We start from the raw sequence: 16647 nt of genomic DNA, 5'->3' as shown, positions 1-16647 counted from the left end.
CTCCCTGAAGGCACATCACTGCGCACTGGACTGAAATATGCTTTTTATTTACTCATTAATATTTCTTTTTGATCGTTTGGCTTCATTCATATGCGCACAGGAAACCACCTGAGTCTTAGCAAGATTCGTCTGAATCCTGCCACCAGTAAAGCTTTATCTTCATGCTGAAAGTGAGAACCACATCATTACACTGAACCCAAAGCTTTCCCCAAAGGGAAACGGATACTGCATACAAATAAAGCAACACTGCTGGCTGTGCTGCACGCTCAGATTCACAGCAGGACATTATTTATCACTCCTCATTTTTCAGGTTTTACAAAAAGTCCCCTGCTGCAGCTTGTGGTCCAGGGGTCATCCAGGACAGAGAGTGGGTCGAGCTGGACTGGATGGAGGCTTTGAATGGCATCTACCCCAAAGCACTGTATTTTTCTGGTGGTGTAGCAACTCTATTTATATCACATACACACTGGGGCAGTGGGAATTCAGGAGGCCTCCAGCACAAACATTTCCCCTCTGCCAGCTCTGTAACTGCGCTCATTTGCTCCTGCAAACACAATGATTTCATTAAGCAGGAGTTAAGGGAACATGGATTATACTTCTCAGGGATTCATCAATAAAGAGATGACTAAAAAGATGGAGAAAGGCAACCCCGCTTTTAAAGCTGCAGTTGTGCATAGCAGTCCTGTCTCCTTGGCATATATTCGTATAGACATGCACAGAGTAAACACTTGGCAGGACATATACGCTGGCCCAGTTACCTCTGTCTTGATGTTTAAGAGTTGAGACAAACTGACAGGAGCAGAGGAAGGGAGGAGAGAGGAGAGGTCCAAGGATGCTGCAGCTCCAAGCTTTGTCTTTGCAGCAGTGAAACCACCACCTCTGCAGTGTGTGAACCTCAGGCCTCAGAGCCAGCTCCTATCGTTTCATGCAAAGGCAGCATACGCACTGGGCTACTGGATGATGAGTCTGAATACATCAAAGGAAAGAAGGGGAAAGAAGCTTGTATTCTGTGGTTGTTGTTTATGAAGCATCTCTTGGGAATGCATCAGCTCAGTGCGGGTTTTTCTGCACTTTGTCATCAAACTAAATCCAACGCTTGTGTTTCACCACATCTGAAATCCAGCTGAGACAATGTTGTGACCACTAATTGGCGACACAACCCGCTGCACAGAGTGTAACACTCACTAATTCAACACCCATGCCAGTAATCTAACAAGGGATCTCAATAGTACACTCACTCTGACACCTCTTCCGTACAAAGTCTTTACACCAACCATCTGAGCAAAAATAATTGGTTATAAATATTCAGCAGAAAAAGAATCACTTGTGTTCATGTGTCAGAAAACCTCTGGCTCCAGGAGAAATACAGGGTTGAGGTTCATTCATTAGAGAGCAACACCTCTTTCGGCATACAGGGCAAAAAATATGCACAACAAACATTTTACAAGAGGAGAGGAACACACAACAGAAAGTGAATGTCATTAACCCAGAGGTCAAGTTGAAGTCTCTGTGAGGATCATCATTTTTTATGCAGTGACACCTGAGGCTGGAATTGGAGCGTTTTTCCAAGATGAAGACTCTATTTCCCATGAGTACCATTACCCACAGTCATAAAGATGTGACAGTTGCCAAGGTATGTGTTTGTTTTGGAGAGCAAATCTTTTTAACACCACCTTTCTTTGTTCAAAACAACTTTTCCCAGGACGCAAAGTGATGAGGAATTGTGTAGTTACGTGGCGTTATTGTTTGAAAAGTGCTGATAATCAAACCCAGTTTGTAGTGTAGTTTTAAGTTTGATCTGGATTTGACACAGTTTGCTTTATTTTGAAACTCACTGTTTTTATGTGGTCTCTGCTCACAACTTCCTGTCACGCTTGATGTGCTTTTTGCAAATTGACATGTCACTGCTCTGGCATTTGGTGAAATCAGAAGCCTTGTGTATCTGCTGTGACCTGCTGGAGCAGGGATGCAGCCATACGGCATCGAGGCAGATCCAGTGTAAGTTGACTCATTGACTTGAATAAGAACCTATGTGCTGTGACATAGTGAGACAGACCAGAGACACAAGGTGTACATTGATTGTTAGTCTTTCCATCACACATTCACCTGACATTTAAACTTTGCCTATATTTAGTATCGACAAACAACTTAATAATATTTATTTGTAAAATGTTACATTTCCTTTCGTACAATAAATGTTGATATTTTGTTTTGCCCCTCTATAAAACACTTTGTGTGAATTGTGCTATAAATAGACTTGCTTTGCCTTGCCAGGAACAAAAAATCTTCTTTGGGAAATTTGGGGACAAAATTGGGGATAGAGGTTAATGTTACCTGAGGCTCTGTAAATTAGAGAAATTTAATCCTCCAATGCATGAAAATTTAAAGCCTGTGTCAGATTTTTTCCTTAAGTATCATTTCATTTCTCTTGTAAATAGATAAGTTTTAGACTGATTTCAACATAAAACAGTTTGAACTTAATGCAAAAATGAACTAAATTGTGGGGGTTTTGGTAGTTCTGTGAATAATTTCTTTTTAGCTTTGCTGCTTATTTGGAATGTTCAAAAAATAAACAATAATGCTGTTACTCAGATCTCTCTGTATATCATCTTTTTTTTAAACCTCTAGGATTCCTTTGTCATTGAAGGATTGTTGGCTATGTCAGCAGGTCTCCACAAGGGTGGCTGTCTGGCCATCATTTTGGAGTCAGGGAAAATGTACTTGCAGTTACAACAACTGACCACTGAATGAACCTCAAAGGAGTAGAGCAATAGAGAGCTCTCTTTAAGCTGATATGCAGTTCAACCATAGAGATTTTGTATTTGGGAGAAATTGCTTTTCTAACAGCTGTCCACTGAAGTCACCACTATGCACCAGAGGGTTGAAGAACAGAGTCCCCCTTGGCAACATCATCTGTCAGCATGGTCTCCATTTTCACCGATTGGAACTGGATGACATCCAGTTTTATATTTCCACAAATTCCATCATCCCAGAAACCCGAAACCCAAAATTTCAGTCTCACACTCATCTCACCCTTATCTTCTTTATACTACTACAGCAATCTTTGAAATGTCTCTGAAAGCAACCTTTCTCATTACGTTTGACTTATGTGCAACTTCTATCTTAAGTCCTGTTCTCTGATTTTAAATGGCAGTTCTTCAACAAAGCTGTGAAATTATCATGATTGTAAGTGTTTTTATTTCAATTAAGGAGATTCAAGCTCTGTCATTGATCACCATAATTTGATGGCTTTGATGGTTAATTGAAAACTGTTTCCATCTCTCAGCTTAGAGCTCATAGTTAGGAGTTACCATTTCTCTGCTTTTTCAGCGAAGGGAGACCAGCACACAGATGTTTCCAAGACTTTCATCATGTTATTTCTCCTCTTCTCATGTGTCAGCAAAACTAAAACAGGGTTTTCTAAGAATGGAAACCAGGCCAGAGAAAAAGGAGACAGAATATGCCAATCTTCTCTCACTGTTGAAGCTGCTCGCCTCAGCGGCTAACTGGTTCACAACTCATAATAGCATCAGCGGGTCTTCTCATCCGCTGAGATCCTGGTCACACTCCAGCTGTGTGTCAACCTTAACAATAATGGCAGCAAAATAACACATTTAGCCTGGAGAAATCAGAGGCCCAACGGACTACAGGGGGCTGACTTCACAAAGGTTATATTGAAAGAAACATTTTACATCTCATCTGACGGTGGAGGAAAATACCAGTCTCTCTGGATTACCAGTAATGAGGGATAAGATGTTTACAAAACCTTCTGAATAATTCAACGACAGGATGATTGCACCTTTTTTTTCTTAGTGGCTCTGAGTTTCATTTCTTCTCCCACACTAGCCAATCAGCAGCTTTCTGTCCCACTGTTTCCAGGCTGGAAGCTGCATTAAATAATAATGGATTTACATCACACTTGTTTCACTTATGACACCAGACAACAGGAGGATGAGAGAAAATATCGAAACCTCTGTGAGTTATTGCACACTGGCTTTAATATCTTACAGAGCACTGAAGGATTTCTGTAGAGGGGCAGATAAAACTTTAAGGGAGGTTTTGATGAAGAATAATAAGATCTCAATCTGCTACTGCACCCTGAAATCTTGTTACACTCCAGAGACACATGGGTCATCTTAAATGGATTGATTTTTTTTTTCATTTCCCCATATTAAAAACTTTCTTTTCTTGAGGAATGTGCTTTGTGTTCTTACGCCTTTTTCACAGAGGGTAACTTGTTACATCAGAAGGGAACACACAGGACTGAACAATATCACAATGGATGAATTCCTTTTAGCCACCTCATTTCCACAGTGCTGGTATTTATTCATTCCTGAACAGCTCAGAGCCTCTGTCAGAGCCATTAACACCTGTGATTTTCAGGCTGTTACAAGTCAAAATGACTTCTGTGAAGAAAAGAGACCCATTAGGGAGTCACGTCAAAAACCTGTGTGCAACTACAGAGTAAGGAAGTGATGGGGAAAGCTGATGTTGAATGCATGAATATACAAGTACGAGATCAGTGTTAACAGTTACGAGGGTAGGTGTCAGATCAAGTAATTGATAGCACACTGAAGAAAAGATTTTCCACGGCAACATTTTACTGAGAGTAATATTTTGGAGTGTGAAAAGACAGCAGATGTAGATTTTTGTACGTTTTTCCAAACTAAGGTTGATGCATCATCTACTTTTGGCATCTTACTTTCTGGATAAACAGTCTTTTGATTAATTTAAAGGAAACAATAAGCAGTTATCATAATTAGACTTGGTTTGGTGGGAAGGAGGGAACCTGATGCAGGCTTTCAGGATGATGAGGGTGTGTTTTGATCAGGTGTGATAAAGGTGATTTTGTGGAGGCTTGGGGTATCAATTTATTTACAGGGACAATGCATATTAAATGTCCCCTATTATGCTGCTTTTCTGCAGTTTTATATGGACCATTAATTTCTTCATGAAATAGTGGTAACATGTTTTGCCAAAGCCAATAAATCCAGCACAGCAGCATTGTTTCCAGGCTCTTATAGCCCCTCTGTTCAGAACACTCTGATTTAGTGGGCATGACCTTCATATGTAAATGAGCCACCGTTGATACCGCCCCACTCCTCCACGCCACTGAGAGTGTCGCCACGAGCTCAGATTGCACAATGTTTAGAAAACAGCAAAGCTTGTTGACCGTAACATTACAGGCTAACCGCAGCTAAAGTTAGCATCCTGAAGCTAACACAAAGACGAGACAGGGGGGACACTGAGAAAAAGCTCTTACATCTGCCCCACAGCACACAGCATTTAAAATATTCTTATTTCCAGGGTCTGAGGTTTGTTGGCGGATAGTTGGTAATGCGCCTGGACTCAGGACCAGTCTATTTGCTAGCCCTCTGTTGTACTGTCCAAAGTTGGAAAAGCAGTCGGCCGTATGGTGACTAGCACACACATGCACAGTTTTACTGAGTGTAGCTGGTACATTTCCTTTATTAATGAACTCTAGTCACTTAGTCTTGTCTTATTCCGAGATGGGAAGCTTGAGCATGTAACTATGTGGCTGTTTACAGCCAAAAACAAAGCAGTGATGGCTCTTCAACTTCGCATTCTCTTCCTCCAGCAGCGGGGAAGGGGGGTGGACAGGGGGGGGTTCGGGGGTATCTGCTCTGGTGGACCAGTCAGGTCAGAATTGCTCCTGATTGGTCAAAAAAGGGTATCGCTGACGTCGGCAGATCCCCAAAATCCAAACGGCTCTTTTTAGGTCAGGATTTTACATTCATAAGCACTTAGTACAGGTTTTGTTATTGAACATCACATTTTGTGGACTGGGAGAAAAGCCAAAGACCCACGAAATTCACTACAAGACTTGATAAAGTGATTTTTGATTTTCTAAGACAGCCAAAATGTTAAGTTTTCATCTGTAGTCCCAGGCCAGATGTTAATATATGATACCTTAACAGGACTAAATAAAACAAAAAGCATACATTTCTCAGAAAAAAATAATTTTAGATTACCTTATAATTTCTCCACATATTAAAGCAGATATGGTGAAGTGACAGAGTTGGTCGTCTCTGATTTTGAAGGTTTGGTTTGATCACAGCTACTATGTTTTTTAACTTACACTTTGGGTTTTTATGCCTTTAATCACAGAGGTGAGGACAGTGGACCAAGTGAGAGTGACATGCAGGAAAGAGACCACAGGCTGGATTTGAACCAGGGCCACCCACATGAGGGCCCAATCTAATGGAGCGCAACCTAGACCACTAGGCCATCTGCGCTCCTTATTGTCTGTCATTTTAAACATATTTCTTTTACAAACAACAAAAGAGAAATAGCTTTGACAGAAGGGAAGATGCAATGGGGATGACTCCTCATATTACATAAAGCTTCATATCATGTTGATTTTTACCAACCTTGTGGATAAAGTTTTGTACCTGTGGGTGTAACAGACAACAATGTTTAGATATCCTGTCATTTATTTAGTAAAAATGTTGTTTATCTACCAGTTGAACGGTCTTTCAAAGAAAATACAACACAAATAGGTGGTTTAAATCCATGCTTTTAACTCTGTCAAAGCTTTCATTCAGGTAAACAGTGGCACTGAAGCAGTGAGTCAGCTTGCACATTAGCAGAGCTGCAACATATCAGTTTAAAGTAAAACATTTTATGACAGGATGACACATCTCATGAGAAAAGAGCTCAGGGAGCCATTTGTCCATGGCAGCATGTGACATGAGCCTCCACTGTGTACTTCCTGGATGGGCGGAGCTTCAGAGTTGATAAGGGAAGCCATCTCACCTGTGAACAGCTGCCTGTGTTTGAAACCCTCATCACCCTGAAAGCTTCACGTATGTGTTACATATTTCTCTTTTTATTGGTTCAAAAGTGTTTTGAGCAGCTTTATACTTTTGAATTTTACTGTTGTTGGTTTGGGATTTACCTGATTGCAACTCCCAACACAGTGACTCCTCCTTAAAAGTTTTAGATATGGAAATTAGTTTGTCAACTGCTACCTCAACTAGAGTTGTTAAGCTGCTTGTGGTTTACAATTTCTTCAGCTATTTAGTCACTGACGTCCTTTTCATGGATTGCAAATTCATGGTAGGGCTATGGTGGTGAAGTGGTTAACCTCACATCAAGAAGATTCCTGGTTTGTGTCAGGATGGGTTCACTCAACAGTCTAAAAAAAATGCTCATCAGACAGATTGGTAACTATCAACTGCATCCCTTCAACCTTGAATGCAATAAGTGGTACAGATAAAGGATGGATTGTTGGGTATTTATGGTATCTATCTCAGAAAGTTTGAACTGTCAGACATTTTGAGTCACATACTTGCCAGTATTTTTGTATTTTATTGTAAATTGCTGGACAAAATAGCTCAAACTTTTAGGTGAACCTAAAAATGTAGCAACACTTACAGACTTAAAGCTTTGTCTGCAACTCGTGGTGTTAGACAAGCCACTAAGCTGTACCTATCCTGAAATATAACTTATTTTTAGGAGACATCAATATTCTGTCAATCCAAATTTTCCCCATCCGGCTGCACTTGAGTTAGGTTTACAGATTTCCCAGCATACCACAATCTGGGTCACATTATTACTACAATAGGAGACGTCTGCTGTGAAAAGAGGTCATTTTAACTTTGATTTATGGGACGGAACCAATCGCTGTGAACTTTGATAACAGCCCACTGAGCAGTTTTCTATTTCAGTCACATTTATGTGTGGGAAACTATATTGAAGTCGTTCTCACTGTGTTTGCTTTACGCTCTTCTGGCCTTGAGCTTTTGGTCAGATCTCAGATCCATGTTTTGAGAGAAGAGCCCAGAAGGTTAAATTACTGCAAGGTTATTCGGTAACTTTTAGGAGGGATTTGATTTGAAAAAGATGAAGCTCTGAAGAGCAAGACATTTAAGTTAACGATCTAAACATATCTGAAACACAACCTTTCAAACATTGGAGGGAAGTTGAGTTAATCCTAAAGATTAAGACTAGTGATTAGTGCATATAAACTGAAATCTTAAGGCTCTTTCCCTGTTGTGCAAAGGATGCAAGGGCTCTTTATAATTCTTGAGATTATTCTTATTTTATTCCAAAAAGTTAGTCCTGTTTTGGAGAAGTATTTGATAATATGTCTGCTGCTCATGGGGAATGAAATTCCTTTTATAAAAAAAAGCCGCTGAAAACAGACCCTTTGGCCTGTTTCACCTGTTCCATCACAGATTCCAGCCCCAGTTTTGAAATTTAGACCTCTGGGCCTGAAATAAACAGCCCAGGTGTACTGGGTGGCCATGAAGAATTTAAAGGTATCAGCACTCCCAACTTTTGTTGATATTTATAGGCTCGTTGTCGTGAAACGTCTCCACATAATTCAGGTTTTGGCAAAGCAGGAGGTCAATCAAAGAGAATTGATCCGGCCTTGGCTGAGCTGTGAAGTCGAGAGGTGCATTATGCAAGATGAACCTGATCCTCTCCTGCCTAACACTGACGGTGGAAGGTGTTGACCCAAGTATTGATGACTGGGCTCCACTTTTTTCTGCTCGAGTAAGCACAGACCCACCTCCACCCCGCTCCACCCTGCTCCACCTCGGCTTTGTGGTGGCTGGTCATTGATCGATGCAAAACCTGTCTTCAAAAAACTGTTGGTGTACTCTCCTGCTCTTCACAGCCAGGGGCTCACAGGATGCCGACGCAATGCAGCGAGTGGACCACAGACCTGGGACCTATGAGCTGTACTACCCCGTCCTCACACGGTAAAGATTCATGCTTTTCCTTTTTTTTTCTTTCTTTCTTTCTTTGTTTACAGTGATTCCTCTTTATCTTTTAAATGTGAAACCCTCCTATGTTTACTGCTATGTTTGCATATCTATGCCTTTAAAAACAACAGGTAGAGATGATACATGATTTTCATCTGCTAGTAGATATTATCTCCACTGGTGAACATAATTACCTCATTACTGAAGTGTAGCTCTGATTGGATGTAATCAAATCCCTGTTATTGTCTTCGATCCTGTGAAAGTGAAACATCTCTCCTGTCTTATATTTGAAACACAGCCCAGCCATCAATCTGAAATGCTGCTAGTAGAGTATGAATAATAGAGCAAAGGAGACCCCAGTGGCCTGTGAAATGGAGAAAACCTATGATGAAAGCTGGTATGTTTCACACCTGTGCTGGAAACAAAAGCCTGGACTTCGTATTTTTCTTATACTCTGTGATTAAAAGAAAGTTTCTTGACAGTTTCCATAAAATAACTTTTCGATTTGTGAATTTTTTATTTGTTATTTTTGCCTCACTTTTTTTTTTTTAAAATTTATTTATTTATTTATTTATTTATTTTTTTTTGCCATGGAGACATAATGTGGCTTATAAAACATGGAATTTTGAAACAAGATGGACCAGAACCAGTTTGCTTTTCATAGTTTGACTTCTGACAATTGGTGTAAGGGGCTTTAGACTCCACCAGGCCACAAAAAAATATGTCTTCAGGCAATTTAGATCTTACCTAAGGGAAAAAACTGAGTCATCCAAGAAGCACAAAGGGCAGAAGAGGATTTAGAGAGCACCTGGGGCCTTGTAGAGCCAAAAAAAAAAGACTGGTGAATAGTTTTTTGTGGTTGTTGGTTTCACTGAAGTGCACAAAAGACAGAGTGGTTTAGAATCATCATGTAGGGCTTTTAAGAGACGTAAGAGACCTCCCTTGAAGGATTGAAGCTTATCTCAAACTCAGCTAATAGAAGTTCCCAGTTAATCCGGTAGATGGCGCTAATGCATTGCATCCAGACCAGCAGAGCGCACCCCTCCAGATCTCCAACAGTGCGCACAGTGGTGTCCAGGCATATGTGTGAGGGGGTGAGGAGGAGTAGGACGGAGGTGCCCGTCTCTTATCAGCCTTCATGAGGATTTAGTCCAGCCGGAGCTGCCCCCCCTTTAGTGGCCTTCAGGATGTACGGGGACGGAGAGGGCACGGTATGGGACCGGGTCGGGCGGCCCCACAGGGACTGTATGTGCTACCTTGGACCTCCGACCACTTTGATGCCAATGTAAGAGATTTAAAGTTTTACTAATGCGCTGCAGCAGAGCGGAAAAAGGCGGGCTGGGCTGCACCTGTTGCGCAAAAGAGTCCAAAGCTTTAGCGAGGAAGAAAAAATACTCTGGGGGATGAATGTACTAAAGGAGCTCTAGAGTTTTGTTTATGTTCAGATTTGGGGGTTAATACCTGCTGACCTTTGTTGTATGTTCAGAAACTAAAAAAATATTGTGATTATTATGATTGAGTTGTGGAGAAGGGAGTTTGTGCGTCGTTCATATTTTTTTCCCAATCCTTTTACGTTTCATAACAGCTGAGAGCTTGTGCTCATGTATGCTACTTTCTGGATAGATAACTCGATCTGTGCGACAGATGATGCTACTGTTTGTTTTTTCTTTTTTCCTCACTTTATAGACAGTTTTTTTTTTTTTTCAGTTCTTTTCGTATTAAAATTATATTCATAGAGTGTAGCTGGACGCTTCAGTGCGTAAACATGCTGTCACAAGTGTTCCCTCTAATCATGATCGATCCATTAGTTTCACATTACTCTTCTCACATTAGAGGCATTATAAGAGGAGCTGCACAGTGCATACAGTTGCAGGAGCAGTCACTTTCACTTAGTGTCTTTCAGAGTGTTGTTGTGCGGATGCAGGACCAGTGAAGGATGAAGATTTATGGGCTATGTGGAGGCGCTGGAGGGGCCCCTAACGCAGGGCTCCCTGGAACAAACAGCACCGAGTCTCTCGGTTCAGACAAAGAACTTATCCTGTCTGGTACAAGGTTTACAATACTCCCTAAATACACACTGTCTTCTTCCATTCCTTGTTTTCTCTCCCCAGCGGGATGCGCAAGTCTCCCGACGTGAGCCCCAGAAGGCTTTCGGACATCAGCCCCCAGCTCAGACAGCTCAAGTACCTGGTGGTAGACGAGGCCATCAAAGAGGACTTGAAGTCCTCGCGCTCAGTTGAGGACATCAACAGTGCGTCCATAGAGGAGCGGATACTGCGCATCACTGGCTATTATGGATACCAGCCCTGGAGTGCGAGCTACAGCAGTGAGTCTTTAACATTGCATTAAGCTGTTCTGTGACTTTAGTGTGCTGTGGGTCATGCAGAGGCCACTGAGAGGTGTTGGCTCACACATTCAGTCTATTAGTCTCTGCCAGGTTTCATATCACTTCAGAGGGAGAGATAATAAAAGGTGAAGTTGAGCAGCACTTCATTTTTGTAGGTGTACCATGTTGCACTCAAACCAACATGGTTGAAAGCTTCATGTGGGAGGAAGAAGTGAAAGGACAGGGAGCTTTTTAAAAACTGAATGTGAAAGAGTCGGCAAGGGGCTGTATTAATGAATCATGCTGGTGGTATTATGACAGGAGTTTCATCAATAAGCAGCACATAAAGAAGGTTAAAGAGAAGTTACATAAAAAACATGCTCACACAGTCAGCCTGGGACCATCAGAGGAACTTTACTAGAAGTTTAACCGTCTTGTTTGCCATACTTAAAGGCCCTGAGAGGACATTGAAATAGTTTAAATCTATTGAAAGCAGGTTATTTCCACATATTATTTCTCAGTATTTGTGGTTGGGTTGGGTTTTCCCAAGAGAACATGAATGGAAAGTCCCTTTGAAGACACTTCATTGGCTAACAAATTTTAGCAAAACGAAGCAAGTTGATCAAGTGAGTCAAGTCTTTCCAACAGTGGATGGTGGTACTCATGGGTAATGAAGTCTTCATCCTGAAAAAAAACACTACCAACTCTGGCCACAGGTGTCACTGCAATCAACATCAAACATATAATCCTTTCAGAGCCTTTAAGGTTAAACTTATACAAACTTAAAATCAACTCTTGGTAATAAAAAAAAAAAAAAGGGCTGTTCATTAATTGTGACTTTACGTTAAAAAGACAACACACTTGTTAGAAATGCACTAGTTCTCTCAGCTGCTCTTTCTGTTGGGAGATCTTGATTTCAATAATTCCTGGTACACTTACAACATTTGATCAGTAGGCGGCAGTGTATGGGTTGACTCATGGCCAAAATACACCACATGCATCTCCTGTCCAGCTCCACCACTGTGCTCCAAGTCGGAGCCCACTGCAACAAATACACAGAGCTCCTATTTTGCTGGATACCAGTGCAGTGACATGTCAGTTTACAAAAAGCAGATCAGGCAGAACAGGAAGTCATTCATGGATGGTAGCTTGACTATAAATAGACCAGCGTAATGAGTGGAGCCAGACCAGGGGTCAACAGGTCTGAGTTCCCTCAGCCCTGTGAGAGATCTACACCTAACAATGACCCTAAATGTAAAACCCAAAATGTAACAAGATACTAAGCTTAATTAGTTATTTATTTATAACATTTTAGAGTTTATTTCTTTTAGACAAGCTTTTAGGCATGGATTGGTGCAGATTTCCTTAATTTTGGGAGATCGGTGTTAAGTGATGGGTGATGGTGATCGGCCCATTCTTACATATGAAACAGCTTGTTGCTTTTTGCTCTCAGACCTAACACTTAGGACACTTTATTGGTTGTTAAAGTTAAAACATAAAGATTTTATTGTTTCACAAGTATTGTACAATGATTTTGAATGGAATAAGATTGGAACATTGAAGGTATATGCTATCAGTTATAAAAAATAAAAATCCCAGCATTACTGAGGTCCACCGATGTGCATGAAAGGGTCAAGATCAATTGCGTAGATTTATACAAGCAGATGATTCAAAAAGTCTTTAGTTTTCACAATCAGTTTGAACTTTGGTGAGAAAAACTGATGAATGTGGATGACTTCATGATGCCTTTTGAGAGAGGATAGTTGGGAATTTGGATTTGTCTTTATGTATGCTGGCCATTTCACTTTTTGACTTCGCATACAAAGATCTGTGTCATGCACGGTTAAAGATAACTGTGGAGGTGTCTTTGCAGCTTTCTCAACACTTGAAAGCTCCTGGAAGAAAGGAGGAAGTTTCCTGTATAAGTTGGTATTGGTGCCTCCTTATGAATGGAGAACATGCAGCTTTTATTGCTTTCATTGAAAGACTATGAACATCACGGGGCACAGATTCCATTCTCACCCTGTTTCCTACTCTATCCACTGTCCTGTCCTTTCTTATCAAAGGCGTAAAAAATGAAAAAAAAAAAAAAGATTGTATGCATCACTCTATGGGAATTTTTGCACAACCAAAAACCGGTTATCCTTCAGTCTGATGAAGATTTCCTGGTCTGACACTATACCTCCTTGTAGCAGTTACAGACATCAGAACTTCAATATGACATTGTTGACTTCATCCTGTTACATAACCTGCTAAAAACTCTTCACATGAGCTTTCAGGGCAGTGTGAATCACAGAGTTGAACTTTCTTCTCTCCGTCCTTTGAAGTCAAAGAAAACAGGTTGGTTGGATCAAGCTTGACTCAAAAAGAAAATGTAAACAAACACAAAGTTTCTGTTACCATCACGCTGCTCCTTGCCTTCATGTTTATCTCTGGAGCTGGACTTTGTTGCAGCAGCTCGGTTTGTATTTATGGCAGTTGCTCTGAGCAGTTAAATCTCCGAAAAAGAAAGTTGTCAACACAGCTCTAGCTTCTCTCAGTTATATTTTTCCTGCGCTCACTTTAGAACATTTGCTTCATTTTTCTTGTGATCAGCTGTAAGCGGCCGAGCCGGGGCTGAGTGATGGTTCACAGCCCTGCTCCTCCTGCTCTGTGCCTCTTCATGTATAGGAGCTTCATTATGCCACCGTGGTGTCAGAACAAACAGAAGTGTAATAACTGACAAGCTTTTGTTCTGTTTGTTTTCGCTGCTCTGCTGTGACAACACTCTGAGGGGTTTGCTGGCTGATGATGTGAAACAGGTTGAAACGTCTATACATCTAACATGAAGGGCTGCAATATTAAAGAACTCCAAGGCTTCTTCAATATTCATGAGCATGTACTGAACATCTGAACACTGCAGACCACACAGGACAGCTCAGACCTGAATCTGCTTCTTTCATCCTCCTGGTGCTTTGACAAGTACAGGATAGTGGAGTTTGAAATGTTCATTGAACTGACTTGTTACTGCATGAATATTTGAAGAGGGCCCAAACATGCCTGTAGCTTGTGTTATAATATTGAACCCGATGTTATAATTGAAATTATTCATCTGATACAGCAAATTCAAATTAAGCTCTTCAGTAATGAACTAAAGCAAAGCAGCAGAAAAATAAACAGAAGCACAGTCAAAATGAGAAGGAATAAAAGATTTAATTTCATTAAAATGTAATTAAATAATGGCGTAAAAGAGCCGACTTTCAAATTAAGTCCCATGAGACATATGTAGCTCCCTTCAGCAACCAGGAAGTAGAACATGCATTATTAAAGAGCCTTTTTTTATTCATCCAAGGTGTGATAACTACCTGTTTTTGATTGGTCAGAACTCCAAAAGTCATTTATTCTTTACAGAAAAGGAATTTCCAAAAGCAATGCCAAAATAAATTCATACACATAGAGAAGCCCAAAACATTTTGTATCTGCCACTTTGGCAAAAATTGAAGCTCATTGTGGATTCTGAATGTTTCTTACAAGGGCTGTGAGGACTATCTGCAAAAGCTAGTGTTTATCTAGGATAAAGACTTCATATCCCATGAGCACTTGCACCCACTGTCATGAGGGTATGATTTTTGCCGAGGCGTCCATTCGTTTGGCAGTCAGATCTTCTTCACACTACTTTTCTTTGTTCAACATCTTCTTCTTTTTCCAAACTGTTTGCATGAAACATTTTTAAAATCTATGAAATAATCTATAGAACATAATTTTGTGTGTTAGCCAGGATAATGTATAATGAGTGGGTAGTTATGCATATTAGGATCCAGACAGTGAGGGCAGGAGAAACATCAAGTAACGTACGAAAGACATTGCTCTTACTCTCAGTTTTCCCATTACATATTGTTCAGCAGACATTTATTTTGGCAACATGCTCTGCAGTTAGATTAAGATTATAAATCTCAAGATACTTTAAAGGAAATACTAAGAATACAGCTAAAAAACAGCATATTTCAGGGACTGTATCATGTACATTTTGTACTACTAGGTCTCTGGACATGTATTTCTAGCCCTCATGACGTCTGGCTTTGCAGGGTAAAAAGTCTGAATCTGTTTCATCTGCTGTTACAGCAGTAATTGGTTTTGGGACTAGAGAGACGCAAGTTTAAGTCCCTGCAGGACCAGAGTTTTGAAGCTTGAAAGGTGCCGGTTCACTTCCTGGGCACTGTTGGGATCCCCCTTTCTTGGAATGACCGTCCATGTGCTGCACAGCCCTGGCGCTCTGACATCTCTCTTGTAAAGCATGTCGAGAGATTTTGTTGTGTATGCATAATCCTGTCATGCTTGTTTTGCATGATAGATAACAGAGTGTAGAAAGACTGATTTTCTCTTCCTCTGCTTCAATATCATAGTGGTCATTAAGCACTTCAGATATTTATTTATGCAGACTGTTTTAATGGCCTTAATGTGGTGTGTTTGATTTTGGAAATCTACTTTCTCAGTGCAGGTAAATAACACAAACAGGGAGGTTAGAAATGAGTCCAAACTGATTCATGATCCCATTAAATTCAGCTCTATGGTTATTTTTGTGTAATTGTAACAGCTGCTGTAGAATAGATGAAACAGCTTTTTGCTTGCTGAAGTGGTTGTTTTTTCATCCATTTTTCCATTATCACACAAACACTTCAGGTTAATACACTTACAGGTTGGTTTAAGGACACAATATTCATGGATGGTAGAGGCATGCTTCCAAAAAAGTCAGTTTGTGAGTGACTCTGAAGAGGGGAAAAGCTGTGATGGCCAGACGACGGGGTCAAAGCATCTCTGACGCTGCAGCTCCTGTGGCGTGTTCCTGGTCTGCAGTGATCAGTCAGTGCCTTCTAAAAGTGGTCCAGTGAAGGAAAAGCAGTCGAATAGTCGGTTGCATAAGGACCCTGTAACTGCAGATCTGCATAAGCTATTGCATTTGGTCATCCTGTTTTTGCCTATCTGTATTTTAAACTGTTTCCTTTGTGAAAGAATGTGCAAAGTGCTGACCATAAATGTGCTTTGATTACAGAAAATGTGCAATAAACAGGGATTAAAGTCTGTCACCTGAATTAGCACTTTGTGCACAGAGTCATTACAATTACAGTATTTCAGGATGAGTAGTTTGGTTGCATCTGACAGTTTTCTGTGAGCGCAGCTATCTGGTGACACATCACCTCAGAATTAATTAATGTTGCGCTTTGCCTCTCAGGGGATGTCCAGTTCATTTAGCTCACTTTCGTTCTGCTTCAAACCAGGTGTGTTGTGACTAGGGATGGGTACCTTTCACATTTGAAAAGATACAGTACTGGTGCCCGGTACCTGGCAAATGGTATCAGTACTCAACGGTACCAATTTTCAGTACTTGTTTTGTGTTTATGTAGTAAAAACAAATGTCAATTTGTTTCATAATAAAACTTCAATTTTTTCGACTCAACATCAATTCTTCAGTATATAACATTGCAATGCTGTGTTCATGTCCAGTATGGAAAATCACCTACTCTTACAGTCTGTCAAAGTCAAGGATGTGTTTAGGTACCTAAACATGGCACTTTTTGATCTTACATGAATCGGTACTTTAACAGAATT

General features: G+C 40.6%; 1 protein-coding gene across 3 annotated transcripts in view; it reads left to right on the top strand.

Annotated features, from left to right (window-relative positions):
- The first annotated feature begins 6753 nt into the window (after positions 1 to 6753).
- The window catches only part of slc35f3b (solute carrier family 35 member F3b), a 99229-nt gene continuing 89335 nt past the window's right edge, over positions 6754 to 16647 (top strand). Inside the window, exons 1-4 of one of the 3 annotated variants that reach the window (XM_074675341.1) lie at positions 6795 to 6827; positions 8355 to 8523; positions 8648 to 8732; positions 10847 to 11061. In XM_074675341.1, the coding sequence (XP_074531442.1) occupies positions 8674 to 8732; positions 10847 to 11061 (274 nt within the window). In that variant the 5' untranslated portion in view covers positions 6795 to 6827; positions 8355 to 8523; positions 8648 to 8673. Of the gene's footprint in view, positions 6828 to 8354; positions 8524 to 8647; positions 8733 to 9839; positions 10021 to 10846; positions 11062 to 16647 lie in introns of those variants that run through there. The other 2 variants (XM_074675340.1, XM_074675339.1) reach the window with 2 other exon arrangements.

The sequence above is a fragment of the Halichoeres trimaculatus genome, unplaced genomic scaffold (assembly GCF_033239565.1).
Source record: "Halichoeres trimaculatus isolate MK-OKI-2021-1 unplaced genomic scaffold, fHalTri1.1 fHalTri1_scaffold_8, whole genome shotgun sequence".
NCBI lineage: Eukaryota > Metazoa > Chordata > Actinopteri > Labriformes > Labridae > Halichoeres > Halichoeres trimaculatus.
This window is presented reverse-complemented; position numbering and strand designations above follow the sequence as displayed.